At 45.1% G+C, this 23,818-nt stretch overlaps 1 protein-coding gene across 1 annotated transcript; it reads left to right on the top strand.

Moving 5' to 3' along the window:
* Positions 1-17,236: 17,236 nt before the first annotated feature.
* Positions 17,237-18,172, top strand: LOC143797630 (olfactory receptor 12D1-like). The gene has a single exon (XM_077281081.1). It carries the CDS (start codon positions 17,237-17,239, stop codon positions 18,170-18,172), a length of 936 nt encoding a protein of 311 aa, XP_077137196.1.
* Positions 18,173-23,818: the final 5,646 nt, after the last annotated feature.

The following is a 23,818-nucleotide window of genomic DNA, read 5'->3' as shown; positions in this document are numbered from 1 at the left end:
TATTATATATATACAACATACATACTACATACATACAACATACATACATACTACATACATACTACATACATACAACATACTATATACTACACACATACTACATACATACATCATACTGCATGCATACTACATACATACATACAACATACTACATACATACTACATACATACATACAACATACATACAACATACCACATACATACAACATACATACAACATACAACATATATACATACTACACACAGTACATACAACATACATACTACATACATACTACATACATACAACACACTACATGCATACTACATACATACATACTACATACATACAACATACATACATACTAAATACATACTACATACAATACATTCACACATTACATATATATAGACAAATAGTACATATAACATAGAGTACATACTCTCCCATGGAGAACAGCAGCATCAGCTGATGCGACCGCTCTCTAGGGGCTCCAGGAATACAATGACGTGAGGAAGATATCCTACCGCACTGTATTCCTCCGCCACTGTAAAAAAAATAGTCCCTAGTCTCACTTTTGGCATTGCTGTGTGAGAAAGTTCCCACGCAGCTTTTTGCCATAAAGTGAGACCAGTGAACTATAGTAACCTCTCAGTGATGCACTGCAGGAGCCATTGTCTCCTGTCAGTGTGTCACTGAAGGTCCTATAGAGCAGTGACATCACCTGATGTCACTGTTCCATAGGGGAGAACTATAAACATAAGGATGAATGACCTCGGGGAGATCAAAACATCCAACACCGCGGAGACACCATCACGTGTTTCTCAACGCAGTGATCCAGAACACTGCCCCATCCCTTAAGGGAAATATGCAAATGCATGTAGAAAAGCCGCGGAGACACCATCACGTGTTTCTCAACGCAAGCAATGAATAGCCAGGTCTTTCACCGGGAAGGAACAACCACAGGAAGAGCAGCATCCAATAAAGGAAAACCACCTATGCCAAAACATGGTATCCATCCACAGACAGCTGTTTCGGGGTATTTGCCCCTCATCAGTGTGGAGTAGGAAACTGGCTATTAGGAGCAGTGCCTAGTGAAAGGACTATAAACATAAGGATGTATGACCTCGGGGAGATCAAAACATCCAACACCGCGGAGACACCATCACGTGTTTCTCAACGCAGTGATCCAGAACACTGCCCCCATCCCTTATGGGAAATATGCAAATGCATGTAGAAAAGCCGCGAGACACCATCACGTGTTTCTCAACACAAGCAATGAATAGCCAAGTCTTTCACCGGGAAGGAAAAAACACAGGAAGGGCAGCATCCAATAAAGTAAAGACCTGGCTATTCATTGCTTGCGTTGAGAAACATGTGATGGTGTCTCCTAGCGGCTTTTCTACATGCATTTTAGGACCTCAAGTCACCCATGATATGGCGCTCCAACTGCTGGCATTAACTCAGGGTGAGTCCATGGTAAGCCATTTTGCCATCCGATTTCGGACTCTGGCTTCTGAGCTGGAGTGGTCGGATAAAGCCCTTATCCCCATATTTTGGAGGGGCCTGGCTAATCACGTTAAGGACGCTCTGGCCACTAGGGAGATTCCTGCCACACTGGAGGAGTTAATATCAGTCTCTACTCGAATTGACCTCCGTATTAACGAGCGGAGGTTAGAGCGAGCCCAGTGTAGGCAGAGGTTTCAGCTGGCTCCCACCTTTGCCAAACCTCTCGAATCTCCAGTCATGGTACCTGAGTCACATGAGGCCATGGAAGTGTCACGAGCAGGTTCTAAGTCCCGGACTGCTCGTGCGCTCCAGGTTTGTCATGTTTGCCAGCAGTCAGGACATCTTGCCACAGATGTTCTCAGCGGTCGAGGAAACGTCAGCCTCTAGTGGTAGTAGGTGGAGGTACACTAGACACGGCGACGTTTGCCTCCAAATTGTCCTTTAAGGGGACAATTATTATTGGCTCATCCTCCCACTCGGTAGAGCTCAGCGTGGATTCTGGGGCGGAGGGCAATTTTATGTCTTCTGCCTTCGCCCAACGTCACGCAATACCCCTGGTTATGCTTGCTCAACCAGTGACGGTACGAGTGGTGAATGGGTCGACACTGCCCTCACAGATAACACACAAGACCATCCCTTTTACTCTGTCTATGTCGCCATCCCATCAGGAGATTATTCCTGAAGGAATTGATGAGGTCCTGTTGGGGATACCTTGGTTACGGTACCACTCTCCTCATATCGAGTGGTCCTCAGGCAGAATTTTGGGATGGGGTGAATCTTGTGGGGGTATGTGTCAGAGGGAGTGCGTTCAGGTTGCTACTACAGAGGTACCCGCAGATCTATCCTCTCTCCCCAAGCAGTATTGGTCTTATGCCGACGTGTTCTCCAAAAAGGCGGCGGAGACTCTTCCGCCCCATCGCCCCTATGACTGTCCTATAGATCTCTTGCCTGGTGCTGAGCCTCCTCGGGGTCGAGTTTATCCATTATCTCTCCCGGAGATGGAGGCAATGTCTCAGTACATTCAAGAGAATCTGGCAAGAGGGTTCATCAGGAAGTCAGTGTCACCTGCTGGGGCTGGGTTCTTCTTCGTGCAGAAGAAGAATGGGGAACTGCGTCCATGCATAGACTACAGGGGTCTTAACGCCATCACCGTTAAGAATAAGTACCCTTTGCCCTTGATATCTGAGCTCTTCGATAGGCTTCGGGGAGCAAGGGTGTTTACTAAACTAGATCTGCGGGGTGCTTACAACCTGATTCGCATCCGTGAGGGGGACGAATGGAAGACGGCTTTTAACACCAGGGATGGGCACTATGAATATCTGGTGATGCCCTTCGGGCTCTGTAATGCCCCAGCCGTTTTCCAAGACTTTGTGAACGACATCTTCTGGGATATGCTCACCACCTCGGTCGTAGTCTATCTGGATGATATTCTCATCTACTCTCCAGATATTGACTCGCACCGGAGAGATGTTTGCAAAGTCTTCGACCTCCTACGGGCAAACTTCCTCTATGCCAAGTTGGAGAAGTGTGTGTTTGAGCAGGAGTCCTTACCTTTCCTGGGCTATATCATCTCCGCCCAGGGATTGGCCATGGATCCTGCCAAACTACAGGCTGTGATGGACTGGCAGGAACCCCATTCTCTTAAAGCGGTGCAGCGCTTTATGGGGTTCATAAATTATTATCGTCAGTTTATTCCGCACTTCTCGACTTTGGTAGCTCCCTTGGTTGCCCTCACCAAGAAGGGAGCAAATCCCAAATTGTGGTCTGTGGAGGTCTCCAAGGCCTCTAACTCCATAAAGTCTCACTTCGCTAGCGCTCCCATCCTACATCGGCCCGATGTAGATAGGCCATTTATCATGGAGGTGGATGCCTCATCTGTTGGTGCTGGAGCAGTCCTCTTCCAAAAGGATGCTCAAGGTCGGAAGCATCCTTGCTTCTTCTTTTCTAAGACCTTCTCACCAGCAGAGAGGAATTATTCCATCAGGGACAGGGAGTTGCTAGCCATGAAGTTGGCGTTCTCGGAGTGGAGACATCTCTTGGAGGGAGCTCGTTTTCCCTTCCAAGTCTACACAGATCACAAAAATTTGTTGTACCTGCAGACAGCCCAGCAGTTAAATTCTCGCAAGGCCAGATGGTCCTTGTTCTTCTCCCGGTTTCATTTCACCCTTCATTTCCTTTCTGGGGAAAAGAACATTCGTGCCGACGCTCTCTCTCGCTCCATTGTGTCATCTGTAGAGGAGGAAGAGGAGCCTCGGCTTATTGTCCCCACCGAGAGCCTGAGAACTGTGGCACCGGTTTCGCTAGAGTCTGTGCCTCCGGGCAAGACTTTTGTACCATCCGGTTTGCTACCGGAGGTTCTCTCTTGGGCACACTCGTCCAGGGTGTGTGGACATTTTGGTTCCAAAAGGACATCTGAGTTACTGGCGAGGACATACTGGTGGCCGCATATGGCTCTTGATGTCACAGACTATGTTCAGGCGTGTGTCTCCTGCGCCAAAAATAAGTCTCCTCGACAACGGCCAGCTGGGTTATTATATCCTCTGCCGGTGGCAGATAGGCCCTGGGAGATGGTCGGGATGGACTTTGTGGTGGGTTTGCCTAAGTCTCGTGGCTGTACCGTCATTTGGGTTATCACCGATCATTTTTCTAAAATGGTGCACTTGGTGCCGCTTCCACGGCTACCTTCTGCATGGGCCTTGGCAGCGTTGTTTATTAAACACATCTTCCGCCTACACGGTATGCCAGACAAAATTGTCAGTGACCGGGGTCCCCAGTTTGCGTCTCGGTTCTGGAGAGAGCTTTGTTATCTTCTCAGTATTGAGTTAAATCTCTCTTCTGCTTATCAACCCGAGACAAATGGGTTGGTAGAGAGGGCCAACCAGACCTTGGTCACATATCTGTGACATTTTGTCTCAGCCAGGCAGGATGACTGGGCATCCTTGCTATCGTGGGCAGAGTTTGCACTGAACAACGCTGTAGCCGACTCCACTGGACAGACGCCATTCCTCCTTAATTATGGTCAGCATCCGCGGGTACCTGTGCCCATGCCCGTGTCTTCCGCCGAATCCAGGGTGGCAGACTGGGCTGTGGAGGCACGGGACATTTGGGACCGCACTCAGGATGCCATTTGGGCCTCCAAGGAGAGAATGAGGTCTTCCGCTGATGCACATTGGCGCCCCGCTCCGACCTTTGCTCCCGGCGATTTAGCGTGGCTCTCCGCTCGTAACATCAGGCTGCGTGTTGAGTCCACTAAGTTTGCACCTCACTACTTGGGTCCCTTCAAGGTCCTCGAACAGGTTAATCCTGTGGTCTACCATCTAGCTCTTCCTCCTTGCCTAGGTATCACCGACACCTTTCATGTGTCCCTCCTTAAGCCTGTATACATGACCCGGTTTTCTGAATCATCTGCTGGGACATCGGGTTCGTCTACGGACGATTACGAGGTGAACGCTATTTTGGATTACAAGGTAGTTCGTGGCAAAAAAACTTTATTTGGTGGACTGGAAGGGTTACGGTCCTGAGGATAGGTCCTGGGAGCCTGCTGAGCGCATTCGGGCTCCGCAGCTCATTGCTGCCTTCGAACGTAGCGAGGCCCAAGGAAGGGGGGTAATGTTAGGGGTCAAGTTCCCTCCTCTGCACAGGGGGAATCTCGGTCCATCTCCGCTGCGGTCTCCCATTCTTCTCCTGCCGCAGTGGAGCCTGCTCAGCGGAGACATCGGTCCCAGTGTCTCGCTCAGTCTGACTCTGTTCTAAGAGTTATTGCTGCCTTTCCTGCTTCTGCCATTGAAGTCGGTGCTGGGCAGCGGTGAGCAGATGCTTCTGGGTCTAAGTCCTGCTTTGCTCGTTCTGAGCATGCCCAGAGTAAGATCTCTCAGTGGAGATTGAGGGTCATATGATCTGATACTGCAGCTAAGGTCATTGGCTCCTTCAGGAAGGTCCTGTAGGTGCTTATGCTCTGGTGTAGCTTCTCATTGGTCCTTCTAGGAAGGTCCTGTACGTGCTGCAGCTATTTAAGGTTCGCATGACCGCACGGCCATGCGCTAGTATTGTTCTTTGTTAAGTGCTTTGCGCCAGTGTGGTCACGAGAGTATGTATTCAGGGACCCGGCTGTAATAAGCCCCTAGAATGCTGGCACCTCCGGCGAGGAGTTTGTGTTTGAATGTGTTCAGGGACCCAGCTGAAATAAGCCCCTAGAATGCTGGCACCTCCGGCGAGGAGTTTTGTGTGCATGCGTGACCACTGACCGCTCTCTGTGTGGGCCTAACAGGGCACAGTGCTTTTCTATCACGACTACTCGGTGAAGTAACTGAGTTAGTCCATACCGCCATATCATGCCGCCATTGCTAGCAGCAGGTACTCCTGCTTGGTTAACCCCGGGCTGCCAATATCAATAAAAACATCTCTACTTATTCGGTGCGTTCCGCTAGCCGTAACAGTATGTATGTTGTATGCATGTGTGTATGATAAAAGAACCAGGCAATATTTTTAACACAAGGGGGAGATTAGAGCACTAAGTAGTGCAAAGGAACCCCCCACCAAAGCAAACAACCAACCCCCCATAAGGACTATAGAAAAGGAGTACAGCAGGAGCATATAGGTAATCAAAGAATAATACTTTATTAAATTACATTTAACAAGCTTAAAGTGCAAGCAGTATACAAAAGATAGTATCAAATAAAGTGCTCAAGGATGATTAAAAAGAATGGGTGTCCCCCGGTGTCAACTGTCCATGAGGCCAGCATGCATAATTGCAGAGAGGAAAGTGCTGCCAAAATTCCATGTGCCAAACTACCAGTGAGTGAAAAGTACCTCAGGGCGTCAAAGTAACAAATATAAGAAGCAGCGCTTACCAATGCAGGGCACCAGGACAGGAGACGCCGGGTGGGATCCACCAGCTCAAACCCCGACGTGCGTTTCGCCCTCCGGTGTACTTGCTTTTTGAACGGGAAGTGATACTGGGTATCATTGGGACCTTTAAATAGGGTGGGCCGCTGACCATTTGATGAATAACATGCTATATCTGTACCAATGACCGCGGTGTTCGCGGCCCATGCACGTGCCGGGGGACAAGGGGAAAAGGCACAGCGTATGCGTACCACCGCGGTAAGACAGCACCAAATTAGAACCGCCCAATATAATACAAGTCACATCGGCGTATTGCCTAATAAGAGGGAGGATCGACATAAGACCTCAGCCAATGATAAGAACGTATATTGTCCCGGCCACTCATATAACATACCCAGCAAAAATAATGTATTATACAATATACGTTCTTCGCATTGGCTGACGTCTTATGTCGATCCTCCCTCTTATTAGGCAATACACCGATGTGACTTGTATTATATTGGGCAGTTCTAATTTGGTGCTGTCTTACCGCGGTGGTGCGCATGCGCTGTACCTTTTCCCCTTGTCCTCCGTCGTGGCGGCGTCTGCACTGCCTCGCGCATGCGCTCTGGGTACCTTTTTCCAAGGTGCCCGTGCGATGCATGACGCCCTCTATGATGGAGGACTCGGTGTCTGGCACGCGCATGTGCCGCGAACACCGCAGTCATTGGTACAGATATAGCATGTGATTCGTCACATGGTCAGCGGCCCGCTATTTAAAGGTCCCAATGATACCCAGTATTACTTCCCCTTGAGAAAGCAAGTACACCGGAGGGCAAAACGCGCGTCGGGGTTTGAGCTGTTGGATCCCACCCGGTGTCTCCTGTCCTCGTGCCCTGCATTGGTAAGTGCTGCTTCTTATATTTGTTATTTTGACACCGTGAGGTACTTTTCACTCACTGGTAGTTTGGCACATGGAATTTTGGCAGCACTTTCCTCTCTGAAATTATGCATGCTGGCCTCATGGACAGTTCACACCAGGGGACACCCATTCTTTTTAATCATCTTTGAACACTTTATTTGATATTGTCTTTTGTATACTGCTTGCACTTTAAGCTTGTTAAATGTAAGTTAATAAAGTATTATTCTTTGATTACCTATATGCTCTTGCTGTACTCCTTTTCTATAGTCCTTATGGAGTTGGTTGTTTGCTTTGGTGGGGGGTTCCTTTGCATTACTTAGTGTTCTAATCTCCCCCTTGTGTTAAAAATGTTGCCTGGTTCTGTTATCATTATAGTTTCTGTGTTTATCACAGTTTTTTACAGGTCCCCTATGGATTTTAGAGCACGCGACTCTACATGGCGTGCTCAAATTAACGATACATTTAAGGATGGTTTTAATGGGGGTTTGGATGGGTCGAGCGGTGACCTACAGGAGGCCATTATGCATTTCAAAGATCTCTTGAAAAAGAGGACAAGGATATGGTGGAATCACGCTTTCCTTGAAAAATATCTGGAGGGGGGACTTATCCCTCGTGGACTCAGAATTCAAGTTTTTCCATCATTCCCTATCATAGATGAGGACTTTAAGAATAAGTGGGAGGAGCTCTCGAATACCTGCTATTCTGGTTTTATGACACTGCTTAAAGGTTTGGACTTGTTTAAGCTTGGTGAGATAGAGACGGAAATTGAAGCTGTCCAGATAAAACTCAAAAAGGATATGTCGGGGGATGCCCTGAAAAAACTTAATGATGAAATGGACATAGAACTCCAGAAATGGGTTAATGAGATACAAGGCCTGAAAGCTAAAAAATTTAAATGTGATGTTCATGACAAACAGACCTCTAATGTTTACAGATGGCTGGGTTCGGGAGACCGGTCACGCCCCCGCTTCAGAAATTTTTCGAGTTCCAGATCACGATCCAGATCAACCAAATCTAATGCTCCCTCTGAGGATGCAAACACCTCACATACTGAATCGAGGGGAGAACAATCTGGGCTTAATTCGCACACCAAAAAGATTGTCACACGACAGACCTCCAAGGCTAAAACCACGGCAGGCAAGCAGCAGGGGGCATGCAACAATGGGGGCCTTCAGGTATTAAATCTATCAACACGGTCTTTTACTGATGTTCAGATTGAAGTTCTGAGCAGGGGTTTAAGTTTTTCTCCAACTAACTCTTTTGATTATTTTTTAGCCATGAAGGACCTCCATCTATTTTCCCGAAAACTAATTTTAAAAAAGTTGCATAATAAGAACTACCCAGCCCAGGAGCCTCTATCTGAGATGGAAAGGGAGGCTTTGCAGGCTTTGGAAGATCTCTTAGATGAGCAATCAATCACCCCTCAAGGTAGGTTTCCGCCTGCTAGCATGCCTAGATCAACTAGGTCCCCCCCCTTGTCTTTGTGTCCTGCGGTGGATATATTTACAAGGCTGGTCACTGAGGACTTTAAACGATTGTCCTCAAGGCGTAAATTTGATAATCTTACATTTAAGCAGAGACAGGCCATTAAGGAGTTACAGTTAGTGTTGAGTGATACCGTCCGATACTTATACTTAAGTATCGGTATCGGATAGTATCGGCCGATACCCGAAAAGTATCGGATATCGCCGATACCAATACCTCATACCAATACAAGTCAATGGGACACCAAGTATCGGAAGGTATCCTGTATGGTTCCCAGGGTCTGAAGGAGAGGAAACTCTCCTTCAGGCCCTGGGATCCATATTAATGTGTAAAATAAAGAATAACAATAAAAAATATTGATATACTCACCTCTCCGACGCTTGAAAGTCCTTAGATGACGTCGCGGCTTGTGATTGGTTGTGTGGCGGTCACGTGACCGCTCACGCGACCAATCACAGGCCGCGACGTCATCTAAGGTCTTTCAAGCGCTCATTCTTAGGAACGGAAGCTGCCGGTTACATCGGTAAGGTCCAGGCTGCGTCGGAGAGGTGAGTATATCAATATTTTTTTTTTTTATTCTTTATTTTACACATTAATATCGATCCCGATACCGATTCCCGATATCACAAAAGTATCGGATCTCGGTATCGGAATTCCGATACAGCAAATATCGGCCGATACCCGATACTTGCGGTATCGGAATGCTCAACACTAGTTACAGTCCTTTAAGGATGTGGTATTTAAACCGGCAGACATGGGGGGGGAACATAGTGGTCTGGCCATGCAATAAATATGAGAAAGGTGTTTCGCCAGCTGAGGGATGCTAGTAAATATACAAAATTAACCTATAACCCCCTGTCCTCCTTTTCGTCTCAGCTACAGGCTATCCTTATTAGGGCCTTAGAGGAAGGGATCATAGATAAGAAGATTTTTGAGGGCTTGACGGTCAGGTCTCCAAGGATACCAACCTTTTACCTGCTCCCAAAGGTCCACAAGGACGCCGTCAACCCACCTGGATGTCCGATCGTGTCGGGCATTGAGGGACTATGCGACTCCATATGCAAATTCATTGATTTCTACTTAAAACCTTTGGTTGAGGTATTACCATCATATAATAAAGACACGACGGACGTCCTCTCACGTGTTGACGGCGTCCTTGTGGACCCAGGCATCCTTCTGGTCACTGTTCAAACATTATATACGTGTATTGACCATGAACACGGTCTAGCTGCAGTCCGCCTCTTCTTGGGCACCTCCGACTTGAGCGGTCCCATGTGTGATTTAATCCTCGAGCTGCTGCGCTTTGTCCTGACCCATAATTTTTTTGTATTTAAGGACAGGCATTACTTACAGAAGCACGGCTCAGCCATGGGTGCGGCCTGTGTGCCTTCGTACGCCAATCTCTTCCTTGGTTCATGGGAGAGATGCATTTTTGGCGACAGGGGGGCACGGGCCGTGGACCATGTGCTGTGCTGGCTTAGAGACATAGATGATGTCCTGTTCTTGTGGTGTGGGGAGGGACGGCGCAGCAGCTCGGGGATTTCATGAGTCAGCCAATGAGAATCCCTTTAACATCAGATTGACATATAAATTTGATTGTCAGCATATCGACTTTCTGCATGTAAGGCTGGAGATCGATGATAAACGTTGTATCCAGACTGATGTCTTCAGGAAGTCAACAGCGGTTAATGCCTTACTTCATGCTGACTCTGCACACAATCCAACCACTATTGGGGCCGTCCCGCTCGGACAGTTCCTAAGAGTGAGGCGGATCTGTTCTACTGATGATAACTTTTGTTCACAATCGGCTGACCTCGAGGAACGTTTCAGGGCCCGCGTTTATAGCCATAGGAGCATAAAACGGGGCTTTGAGAGAGCGAGAAGGACACCTCATAGGGAACTACTATATACCAGTGACAACGGACGGAGGAAGAGGAACGATGGGGATAAGATTAGGTTTATTACGACATATAACCATGAATGGTCCAACATGAGAGACATACTTAATAGGCATTGGTTGGTTTTGATGACTGAACCCTCCCTGGCTCCTGTCCTAGGCAATTTTCCATTAATGACTGCCAAAAGATCCCCAAACCTGGCAATTTGCTTGTCTGCAGTCATTATGTTCCACCTATAGCTAATCCCTTTAGCACTAGGGGCCCGCTGTTGGGTTCCTTTCAATGTGGCCACTGTGTGGCCTGTGAGAATGTTGTGCGGACTACAAATTTCAGGTCCTCCGATGGGATAAAGGAATTTGATATCATACAGCATATCCCATGTGGCACGTCTAACGTTGTATATTATGCCACGTGTGGATGCTCTTTGATTTACATCGGATTGACATCCAGGGAACTGCGGGTATGTGTTCTTGAACACGTTAGGGATATACGTGCTGCAAGGGCAACTAACGATGCCTCTGACCTGAAGACGATCCCCTGCCTTTTTAAACAATTTCATGATTGTGATGCGGGGACCCTTCGGGTCAGAGGCATCGAAAGTAGTGTTGAGCATTCCGATACCGCAAGTATCGGGTATCGGCCGATATTTGCTGTATCGGAATTCCGATACCGAGTTCCGATATTTTTGTGATATCGGAAATCGGAATCGGAAGTTCCCAGTGTATGGTTCCCAGGGTCTGGAGGAGAGGAGACTCCCCTTCAGGCCCTGGGATTCATATTCATGTAAAAAATAAAGAATTAAAATAAAAAAATATGGATATACTCACACGTCCGGCGGCCCCTGGACCTTACCGACGTAACCGGCAGCCTCCGTTCCTAAGAATGAGGAGTTTAGGACCTGCGATGACGTCGCGGCTTGTGATTGGTCGCGTGAGCGGTCACATGAGCGGTCACTAGTGTTGAGCATTCCGATACCGCAAGTATCGGGTATCGGCCGATACTTGCGGGTATCGGAATTCCGATACCGAGATCAGATACTTTTGTGGTATCGGGAATCGGTATCGGGATTAATATCAATGTATAAAAGAAAGAATTAAAATAAAAAATAGGGATATACTCACCTCTCCGACGCAGCCTTGACTTTACCGCCGTAACCGGGAGCCGTTGTACCTAAAAATGCGCGCTTGAAGGGCCTTAGATGACGTCATGGCGCTCTGATTGGTCCGTAGCGGTTGCGTGACCGCTACGCGACCAATCACAAAGCAGTGACGTCACCTAAGGTCTTTCAAGCACTTGAAAGATCTTAGGTGACGTCACTGCTTTGTGATTGGTCGCGTAGCGGTCACGCGACCGCTACGGACCAATCAGAGCAGACCTTAGGTGACGTCACTGCTTTGTGATTGGTCGCGTAGCGGTCACGCAACCGCTACGGACCAATCAGAGCACCGCGACATCATCTAAGGCCCTTCAAGCGCGCATTCTTAGGTACAACGGCTCCCGGTTACGGCGGTAAAGTCCAGGCTGCGTCGGAGAGGTGAGTATATCCCTATTTTTTATTTTAATTCTTTCTTTTACACATTGATATGGATCCCAGGGCCTGAAGGAGAGTTTCCTCTCCTTCAGACCCTGGGAACCATACAGGATACCGTCCGATACTTAGTGTCCCATTAACTTGTATTGGTATCGGGTATCGGTATCGGATTAGATCCGATACTTTGCCGGTATCGGCCGATACTTTCCGATACCGATACTTTCAAGTATCAGACGGTATCGCTCAACACTAGCGGTCACGCGACCAATCACAAGCCGCGACGTCATCGAAGGTCCTAAACTCCTCATTCTTAGGAACGGAGGCTGCCGGTTACATCGGTAAGGTCCAGGGGCTGCCGGACAGGTGAGTATATCCATATTTTTTATTTTAATTCTTTATTTTTTACATGAATATGGATCCCAGGGCCTGAAGGAGAGTTTCCTCTCCTTCAGACCCTGGGAACCATCCAGGATACCTTCCGATACTTGTGTCCCATTGACTTGCATTGGTATCGGGTATCGGTATCGGCGATATCCGATATTTTTTGGATATCGGCCGATACCATCCGATACCGATACCTTTGAGTATCAGAAGGTATCGCTCAACACTAATCGAAAGTATACATTTAGAAGTGAGAGGCGGTAACTATAAAAAAATCTTAGCCCAACGCGAAGCAAGTTGGATTGTTCGTTTGGACACCATGGCACCTAAAGGACTAAACGAGTCCCTAAGCTTCTCTTCTTTCCTTTAACATGCCTTTATTATAGTAGAAGCGTCCTGTTCTCGCCAGGCCTATGATGTTTCGCCTTAGATTTTGATTGTATTCGAGTCATGTTTCCCCTGTTTCTGTTCACCAATTGCTCCCCATCCTGACATCTCCCCCTCTTTGTGGGTACCCAATTGGGATCTTTTATCCCATTTTTTAATGTGTTTTACTTTTTATTAATTAGTATCTTTTCTGTATGTTCCTTTAGTTTCACTTAAACTGATGGTCAAGTCACTGGGACACGTTATCTGTTACGTCATTTGGGGCTGGAGCGGATTTCTCCCTTTATTACGCTGAAGATGTCATCTTTCTGTTACCAATATATATTTGATTATTATGCTTTGTATTGTACTGTATTTGTGGTTTGGGTTGCCTTGATTATATGATCGCCGTCGGTACTGTATTTGATTATTAACATACATCCACCATCTATGTTATTAATGTTGTATAATACATTATTTTTGCTGGGTATGTTATATGAGTGGCCGGGACAATATACGTTCTTAGCATTGGCTGACATCTTATGTTGATCCTCCCTCTTATTAGCAATACGCCGATGTGACTTGTATTATATTGGGCGGTTCTATTTTGGTGCTGTCTTACCGCAGTTGTGCGCATGCGCTGTGCCTTGTCCCCTTGTCCCCCGTCGTGGTGGCGTCTGCACTGCCTTACGCGTGCGCTCTGGGTACCTTTTTCCCAGGCGCCCGTGCGATGAATGACGGCCTCTATGACGCGGGACTCGGTGTCCGGCACGCGCATGTGCCGCGAACACCGCAGTCATTGGTACAGATATAGCATGTGATTCGTCACATGGTGTAAGGATTCCGGACTTTCCTGATGTCTGTTCGCCCTGATCCAAGATGGAGTCTTGGATCTCGCCCTGTCATGGAACTTCTTGTCTGTCCTGATTATTTAAGTCCGGGTCTTGTGTTCACCTGTGCCTGAATATTTTGTGCTGCTGGCTCCTGAGCATCTGCCTGTTTGCTGGTTAACTCCCGGCTTCTGCTGCTTACTACTCGGTGGTCTGCCTCACCTCATTCAGCTACCTCTCGCCTCTGGAACTGCTGCGACATGCTGCACACTAGTGGAAGGATTTCCTTTTTGTACAAAACTTTTCCCAGTGTTGTGCCTCTTTGCACAACCACACCAGGTGAGCAAGATTCAAGCTGTGTTATCTCTCTGAGAAAGATCTACTCATCTACTACGCTTAGATGGCGCTCTCCCTCTTTCTCCCCTCGTCCTCTCTTTTCTAGGACGTCATTCACATGACGCATCATCTGTGAACTATTGGACTCCTACTAACAAGAACTGTGCACACGTATGACCAAGTGTTGCTGGACTTCATCATTTAAATACTGTGTGCATTTGCACTATAACCTTATTGGACTTCCTTGTTCAAGTGTCTTGTTTTCTTCCACATAATTTCCTTGCTGGACTGGTTCACATTAGCGGTCGCGCCCCGCTATTCTGTTTGCTGTGCTTTTCTATATAGACCTACGGACCTCGTTACAATTGCAGGAGTATCTGTACTATGTTTTGTTTGCTATCCTGTTGGCTATTTTCTATATAGAGCTGAGGACCTCGTTACAATTGCAGAAATATCTGTTAGTTCTGTTTACATTTCTGTTTTTGAGTAAATACATCTTTTGCTGCAACTTTTTTCTCAGACTGGCTTTATCCCATGCTATGGTCAGCGGCCCGCCCTATTTAAAGGTCCCAATGATACAGAGTATCACTTCCCCTTCAAAAAGCAAGTACACCGGAGGGCGAAACGAGCGTCGGGGTTTGAGCTGGTGGATCCCACCCGGTGTCTCCTGTCCTGGTGCCCTGCATTGGTAAGCGCTGCTTCTTATGTTTGTTACTTTGACGCCGTGAGGTACTTTTCACTCACTGGTAGTTTGGCACATGGAATTTTGGCAGTACTTTCCTCTCTGCAATTATGCATGCTGGCCTCATGGACAGTTCACACCGGGGGACACCCATTCTTTTTAATCATCCTTAAGCACTTTATTTGATATTGTCTTTTGTGTACTGCTTGCACTTTAAGCTTGTTAAATGTAATTTAATAAAGTATTATTCTTTGATTACCTATATGCTCCTGCTGTACTCCTTTTCTATATGTATGTATGTATGTAGTATGTATGTAGTATGTTGTATGCAGTATGTATGTTTGTGTTTTTTTTACATTCAACACATTGGCCGAATGATGGGACTACTACCGTCCCATCATTGGCTAATGTGTCAATCACTGTCATTGTAGCAGGCATAGCCGGATGGGACTTGTAGTCCCATCGGACAATGCCTGCACACACACACAACCACCGAGAGGCCCGCACAGACCCCCGGCAGCCCGCACACACCCCTGGCAGACCAGCACAGACCCCCGGCAGGCCCGCACAGAACCCCGGCAGCCCGCACAGACCCCGGCAGGACCATACAGACCCCCAGCAGGCCCGCACAGTCCCCCTTGGTCACGCACAGACCCCGCCCACACACCGCCCACACTCTATTATAGTGCATCATGACATCATTTCAGCAGCCAGTAACAGCCATGCCATTGGTTAACATGGCTAACATGCCTAACAGGATGTGCCCACACTTCTTAGGATCCTCAACTGGCTTATTGCATTATGGGAACTTCCGATTCCAGTATTCGATATTGTAAAAGTATCCGAACTCAGTATCGGAACTCCGATACAGTGAATATCTGCCGACACCTGATATTTGCAGTATCGGAATGCTCAACACTACTTGTTATATTTTATTATGATCTTCTTAAAATCTAAGCAAATCCCCAGATACTCAATTCCCAATTTAAAGAAACAAATCATTACTAATTACTCAGAGGAATACCAAAAGACCTATATATTTCAGTCCTTAACAATGTCTGTAAAAGAAGAAGATCATTTCACTACTAGACATCTGTGTCCTTCTGGCTGCTGAACCTTTACATTCGATTCATGTACTGGATATAATTTGGTTCTTTTCACATTTATCAAAATATTTCAAATTTCAATGTAATTTCTCAGGTAAGATAGTACTAGCTTATCTTTAGACAGTAATTTTATGTTTTCTTTTAGAAAATGCACTGTTGGTTACATCATCTGATGGGTAAAATATCTATTAAAATATAGTAGACCTCCAAAGTTTTGCTTCTGTCTCTTGAAAATGTAATCAACAGATCCTTACACTTGTCCTTTTTCAAGATCGAAGCTTTTAATTGCTGTCTAAAGTATTTCACCCTTTGACAGCTGCCATTTAAACAAGATTGTCAATGTTCATTACACCTCTGCAAACAGTTAAAATTTATGGCTGATAATCTCCAATTATTGATAATTTCCTAAATGGTCAGTTTTGCATCAGTTGTCTGAGGATATCTTCCTGAGCGAGACAGATTAGTGTTAATTGTATTAATTTCCATCTTGTCATTAACTATGAAAACCTATCCTTCATATTTCATTCATAATGACATAGGTGCAATTTTCTCTATTTTTGTTGGTACAATGCCAAACATTGGAAATTGGTAGAATTCTTCCTTAGGACCTGAAGGGTCATTTTATTAATTTGTAATGTATTTATTTTACTCACCTATATAGATCCATTAATTCCACAGCACTTTACCTACATTATCATAACTGTCACCATTTGGGCTCACAATCTAAATTACATATCCGCATGTCTTTGGAATTTGGGAGGAAACTGGAGTACCTGGAGGAAACCCATTCAAACACGGGGAGCACATACAAACTCATCCATAAATTAAATTCCAAAACAGGACTACGTTATTCCTACAGAACTTAAAGTGGTGACCTACAGGTCCCACAGCTTACTTGAAATCTTCAATTAATCTATTGGTTGAGTTACCAAAAAACAATCTAGAAAACTGCAGAACTCAGACCAGTTCTCTATTGCTTGTAGACAAACCTGTTTGTTTCCGCCTACATCAGAAGTAAACATTATCCATTTATATTTATCTTGGCATGTCTGTATAAAGAGAAGCAAGTATTTTGAGATCTTTTTTGGAAAAAATGAAAACTAAGAGACTTGTGATAAATCTTATAAACAATTAACTCTTATAAATCTAAGTTTATGTTCGATCACAGAAAGTATCTTGAACGTTCCAAGAGAAAAGCCAGTTAGGTTATGTCTAGTTTTGGGTCTGATAAGGCAAAGCAAATAACACTACGCATAGAAATCTGGTCATTGCTCCTATGGGCCTCTTAGCTGGTATAACATATTAGTTTTTCCTAATGTTTTTCTTTGTTAAACTTTTCAGTTAAAGTTATATTCTTCTATAACCAGTGTAATATTTTCCAAGAACATGGAAGTATACAATGAAACACATGCATTAAATGAGTTCATCCTTATGGGAATCACCAATCAGCCACGGCTCCAGAAATTCCTGTTTGTTTTTGTCTTCTTTTTCTACCTTCTCGACATTTTTGGTAATCTAATCATAGTTTCATTGGCAATCAGAGATCCTACTCTACAGTCTCCAATGTATTTCCTGCTTGGCAATCTTTCCTTTCTGGATATGTTATTTTCTTCAGTGACCGTTCCAAAGATGATGATTGGGTTCCTCATGGAGAATACCATTTCTGTCAAAGGTTGTATCACCCAAATGTATTTTTTCCACTTTTTGGGATGCACAGAAGGTGTTCTCCTGGCCGCAATGGGTTATGACCGATATGTTGCTATTTGCCACCCACTACGATATGTAAGCATAATGGGGAGGTCTACTTGTATCCTGTTGGTTTTAACATCTTGGGTAACAGGTCTTACAACTTCATTAATTCATGCCATTATGTCATCCCAGCTCCCATTTTGCAATATTAAAAGAATTAAACATTTTTTCTGTGATGTGAAGCCAGTAATAAAGCTGGCATGTAAAGACATTTATGTGAACGAGGTCACCTTGGCCACGGTTAGTGGATTTCTGAGCACTAGCACCTTTTCTCTAACTATGCTCTCCTACATTTATATAATTACTCACGTCCTGAAGATAAAAACTTCGAAAGGAAGGTCCAAGATATTCTCAACATGTTCCTCACACTTTACCATTGTCATCCTGTTTTATGGGACAGCAATGTGCACTTACCTTGGACCTGCCTCCGAGACTTCACTGGAAAAAGATAGGATTGCCGCTATATTGTTTACAGTTTTTACACCAACAATGAACCCAATAATTTACACATTGAGAAACAAAGAGGTTAAGAAAGCAGTAAGAAAACTTATAAGAAGGTCATTACATTTTTAGAACAGCTTTTACAAAGTAGATGGGTAAGTCAATGTGCCATATCGTGCTCTACCTGGAGAATTTTTGACATCCCCCTATACATTCAGGTTTTGCAGAATTTTCAAGTTCCATCTCATAACTTCCTCATGAAGAAATATATCCAGCATTAAAGAGGTTCTTCCATATAGACAAACCCTGTAAACATATGGTCTATATGAGACTATGGACAGTAAAATGGTGTATTTCCCACTAAAAGCTCCACTATATTTCTTAGAATGAACAGATGTTGCAAACAGAGGCTCTCACTTTTTAGAGATATCAGGCTGTGAAACATTTCAGCCTCAGTTGACATATTTCTAACAAACATCTAATTTCCTGTAGGTTGCCTGTTAGCAAAGGGGATGTCCCGCTAGGACATTCCATCTAATTATGGATTTTTTACAGAAAATGATGTTGTGCTTTTTGCTAAAAGAATAAAATTCTGTATTTGTAGAGTGAGGAAAAAGCAACTCAAGTCAAGTCTAACCAAGTAGAATAAAGCATGAGACTCTTGTGAGTATTACCCAACATATTACAGGTCTTGTTTCATTTTCGGAGGTTCTGCTCCCAAAAACTTATGGGATATTCCCACCTTATTTTATTGGCATAGCTGGATAGAGCTTGATTAATGTTTATTAATATTCCTTTCTGCTTCCTGGAGAGTTACAGTTTCATTTCTTTATTGCTTACAGCTCATTTCCTAGAGGACTGACCACTGTTACGGTCTAGCAGTAGTGTCTTAACATGCGCAGTAATTTAACTCTACAATGCATGACAGTAGAAATCTACACTTTCATATAACACAGGCCTTTCAGGCCCATGTGCAAATCAACTGATTTAACTGACTTTTCCTTCTTAACTTTGAAAGACACCATTGTTGATTTGTTGCTGAAACTAGAGATGAGCAAATTTGATCAGAAAACAATCGCTAAATATAAATTCGGCACGAATATGGCACATTCGGATTCATGATCGGAAACCCGAGCAAATTTTATAAAATCGGTAACATTCGGAAAAAGGGTGGGAAAATGTTTGCGCTGCCAAAAAAATTTCAGCACTTTAGCAACGATAATGGTGGTGTTTTCTAAGCGTTTGGCACGTGTTTCATGAGGGGAGGGGGTTTGCAGAGCTGAGAGGCGCGGCGTTCTTGGAAGCACAGCACAGCAGTCATTTGTTTTTTCTTCCTAACTTTATGTGTGCACATTGCGGCTAGCCAATCAGGGCGCAGGAAACACCCACAATGTCCTGACACTACCGCTTGTGTCATTGGCTGCTGAAATCACATGTCGCTCTCCATATAAATATCTGACGTGTTTTTAGCGCCATTTTGACTCTGATACAGTGCAGTGAAGCTGCTCCTGATGCTGCCACTGTTTGCATCAAGATTTCAGCTGTTTAGTTAGGCAGTTGTATATCAGTCAGAGAGTGTAGGTAGATAGTGTAAAATATGGCTGTACAATTTACCTTCCAGATCTTTTTTTTTTTTTTTGGGGGGGGGGCATTACTGAGGTTCTCAGATAAAGCTTGCAGGGCACATGTCCAACAAGTGTGTTGTGCACTGCTTCTATAGTGCTCCATGCACAAGTATAGAATTCTAAATTATATTATTTCAGTAGCTAAATGTGAAAAAGCCTGCTCTATTCCACATTTTAGCTAGCAAGATAGGTGGTCGCATATCAGTCAGATACTGTAGCTAGATAGTGTGGCTGTAAAATTTACCTTCCAGCACTTTTTTTTTCTTTTTTGGCTATACTGAGGTGCTCAAACAAATCCAGCAGGGCATGTGTTATGCACTGCTTCTTTTGTGATTGATGCACGAGTATAGCAATCTAATTCACATGTAGCTAGTAGTGATGGGCGAGCACTAAAATGATCGGGTGCTCGTTGCTCGGGTCGAGCAAATTGGAATACTCGGGTACTTGGGCAGAACAACGAGCCCAATGTAAGTCTATGGAAGACCCGAGTATTTTTACCGTGATCCTCCCGAGGGTCCTTTTAAGGTCTGAAAACGTCTGAAAATGATGGAAACACTGCTCAAATGACACAGGGACATCATGGGGATCGCCCCTGGAAGCATTCCTGACTCCTAGTTCACAGCTTTAATCAATTTATTCGAGATTCATGCCATTTTTCCAGATGTCACAAAAAACACATTAAAACGAAACCAAAACAGGTTTTGCATGGAAATATGTCATGGTACATCCTTGGCAGGTTAATGACTTGCCTATAAGGCCAAAAATTTAACCCCAGACCAAAAATTTCCTCCCCCACTTAGGCTTAGTTCAGATGCAGCATTTTTGAAGCATTTTTCAACTTTAACATTGCTTTCAACCACTACAAATGCATTCACTGGGAAATGTCATTGTAACATTTAACACCCCTAGCTGGCCATGTGGTGTGTGACACATAAGCAGACCCATCTTGTTTCATTTATGAAGGAGGGACTCTTAAAGTCACAGAGCCTACTTTTACTGGTGCATCAGGCGGCATTAATATTCTTACAGGGCCATTATGAAACAGTGGGTCTACTAAGCTGTTGTAGCCTAGGCTGTGAGTGGATGGGCTGCCAAGAAATACGACGAACCACAATTCCCCTGTCATAAGATGTCTAGGGTGGACTCCTGAAAAAGTGTTGCATTGAATTCAAGGCCAGCCCTGCTATGAATTCATATGCACCCCAATAAGCCTTTGAACCCATATACTGGATGGGCCCAGGAAAATCCACTTCACAATATGCATTTTGTACTCCGCACTCCTTTGTTTTACACATTGGCAGCAAGGCCAGCCCTGCTGCATAGTCAGTCATATGCACCCCATTAGGCCTTGGAACCCACATACTGGATGGGCCAATGAAAATCCACTTCACAATATGCATTTTGTACTCCATACTCCTTTGTGTTATACATTGGCAGCAAGGCCAGCCCTGCTGCATAGTCATATGCACCCCATTAGGCCTTGGAACCCACACACTGGATGGGCCCATGAAAATCCACTCGTATTTTGTAATGGTATGATGGTTCCCTCTTTGCACAATTATTTACAGGAGATTTTGGCCGTAGATAGGTTGACTTTCCCTATAACAACATTTTTGAGGGCATGAGTAATGTTGTGGGACACATGCTGGTGAAAAGCCGATATGGCACACTGGGAGAAATAGTGGCAACTGGGGACCTAGAACCTTGGGATGGCCGCCGCATCAGATTGCGGAAAGCTTCCGTATCAACAAGCCTAAAAGGCAGCATTTCTAGTGCAAGCAGAATAGATATATTAGAATTGAGGACTGTGGCCTGTGGGGCGCTGGCTGGGTATTTCTGCTTGTATTCCAAACACTGGGTTATAGACAACTGAACGCTGTGCTGGGACAAGGACGTGGACGGGCTTGCTGATGGTGCTGCTTGACTGCGGGCCACAACAGGTGCAGGGCTAGAGGCATCTTTACATGCATATTGTACTGGGGATTGGCTTGTATGCAAAACAGTGGAAGAAGCAGTGGTGTAACCAGCAGGCAGTGGTCCTGGAGTCTGGGGTTCAGCCCACAAAGTCAGATGCTTTGCTTGCATGTACCTGATCATGCTGTTGGTGGTCAGGCTGGTTGTTTTGCTACCCCTGCTGATGCAGGCATGGCAGGAGCTGCAAATGGCCTGTTTGGGGTTATCGGCAGAATCTTTCAAAAATAACCAGACTCGGGAAGATCTAACAGTTTGAATGGCAACTTCCCACATGTTGGTGCTACTGGGAACGGATGCACGCCTTCTGTCTGTGGCCACCACACTGCTTCTTCCTGCCTGTTGGGGGGGATATGCCTCCTTCCCCATTTGTGCTGCTGTCTTCACTATGCATGTCCTCCTGCCAGGTTGGGTCAGTCACTATGTCATCCACCATCTCGTCTTCCACATCCGCACCGTGCTCCTCCTCCTGACTTTCTGGCAAATGTGTCTCATCATCGTCCACCTCTTGTGACACTTTCCCACCATCGCCTTTGTGTGACCGGGGTTGGTCAAAGCTTTGGGCAGCTCTACATGCGATCTCATCTTTCCCCACTTCAAGTTGATCGTCAGAGGTTTCTGAATTTTGAAATAGAAAACTGAACAGCTCTTCAGAGTGTCCAAGTGTGGGATCAGTTGTCTCAGGGCACTCGGCATGGTGGAAGGAAGGAGGATCAGGGTGAGGAATATCCTGGCCACACTCACAGCTACTCAGACTTGACCGTGTCGAAGGCAAAATGGTGGTGGCTAAGTGACTGGGAGCATTATCCGCTATCCAACCAACAACTGTTTCACACTGCTCTGGCTTCAATAGTGGAGTGCTGCAGTCCCCTAGAAACTGGGACAGGAAGGTCAAGCAAGAAGATGTGGGTCTTTGTTGTTGCCCACTTTCACCTTGGCCACAGCCTCGTCCTCTGGATGCACCATCAAGCATCATGTCCACTTCTCCATCCCTTGCTCATTGCCTTAACCATTTTAAATGGACTACTGCACTATTTCAAAAGCTCAACAGAAATGTCTTTATTAGTAGCAAAATAATCTGTGATCAGTATGACTGCAAATCTACGATTTTTCAAACCCAAACACCAGGCAGGCCTCAGCCTGACCTAACAGACTGTATTCAATTTTTGGGGGCTTTTTTTTAGTTAATTTATGTGAAATAGTACTGTATAGAATTTGAGTATCACACAGCCAAAAAATAAGTACACCGGCCTCCAATGCCCAAACTTGGAGCCGAGATATATGACGGCTGTAACGGAAATACCACACTGGCAAATCTGTGGGCTTTAAAAAATTTTTAGGCTAAATAGCGCTGTATAGAATTTGAGTATCACACAGCAAAAAAATAAGTACACCGGCCTCCAGTGCCCAAACTTGGAGCACAGAGATATATGACGGCTGTAACAGAAATACCACATTGGCAAATCTGTAGCCATTCAAATTTTTTTAGGCTAAATAGTGCTGTATAGAATTTGAGTATCACACAGCCAAAAAATAAGTACACCGGCCTCCATTGCCAAAATTTGGAGCAGAGAGATATATGACGGCTGTAACAGAAATACCACATTGGCAAATCTGTGGCCTTTCAATTTTTTTTATGCATAATAGTGCTGTATACAATTTGACTGTCAGACAGCCAAAAAAAAGTACACGGACTCCAATGACCAAACTTGGAGCACGCAGATATATGAGGCCTTTTTCGGTTAATTTAAAACACCAAAAAATAAAAAAGGGGCACAAGGGTAGCACACACAACTATGCTACGTATGCCTGACAAACTATAATTTTTCAACAGGCCTCAGTCTGACAGAACAGACTTTTTGGGGGGGGAATTTTTGGAAAAAAAAAGTTATATAGACACTAAATAAGCTGCAGCAGCAGCAGCAGGCAGTTATGGAGCTTTGGGAAGGATGCAGTGGGACCAATGGACACACATACAGTGCCTGCAGGCCTTGCACTGATGTGGATATGCTGTGCCCTGCCTACCTAGCGCTGCAATATCGGGACCCATGAATTAGCCCTAAAAAGGACTTTTGGTTTCTCAGGAGTTGTGGACTGAACAGTTGCAAACCTACACTAACTATTAAAAGAAGTTGTGGATGTAAGAGTTTCAGACCAACACTAACTCTAAAACCACGATTCT

The sequence above is a fragment of the Ranitomeya variabilis genome, chromosome 1 (assembly GCF_051348905.1).
Source record: "Ranitomeya variabilis isolate aRanVar5 chromosome 1, aRanVar5.hap1, whole genome shotgun sequence".
In the NCBI taxonomy this organism is placed as follows: Eukaryota; Metazoa; Chordata; class Amphibia; order Anura; family Dendrobatidae; genus Ranitomeya; species Ranitomeya variabilis.
Note: the sequence above shows the minus strand (reverse complement) of the source record. Positions and strands in the feature narration are given on the sequence as shown.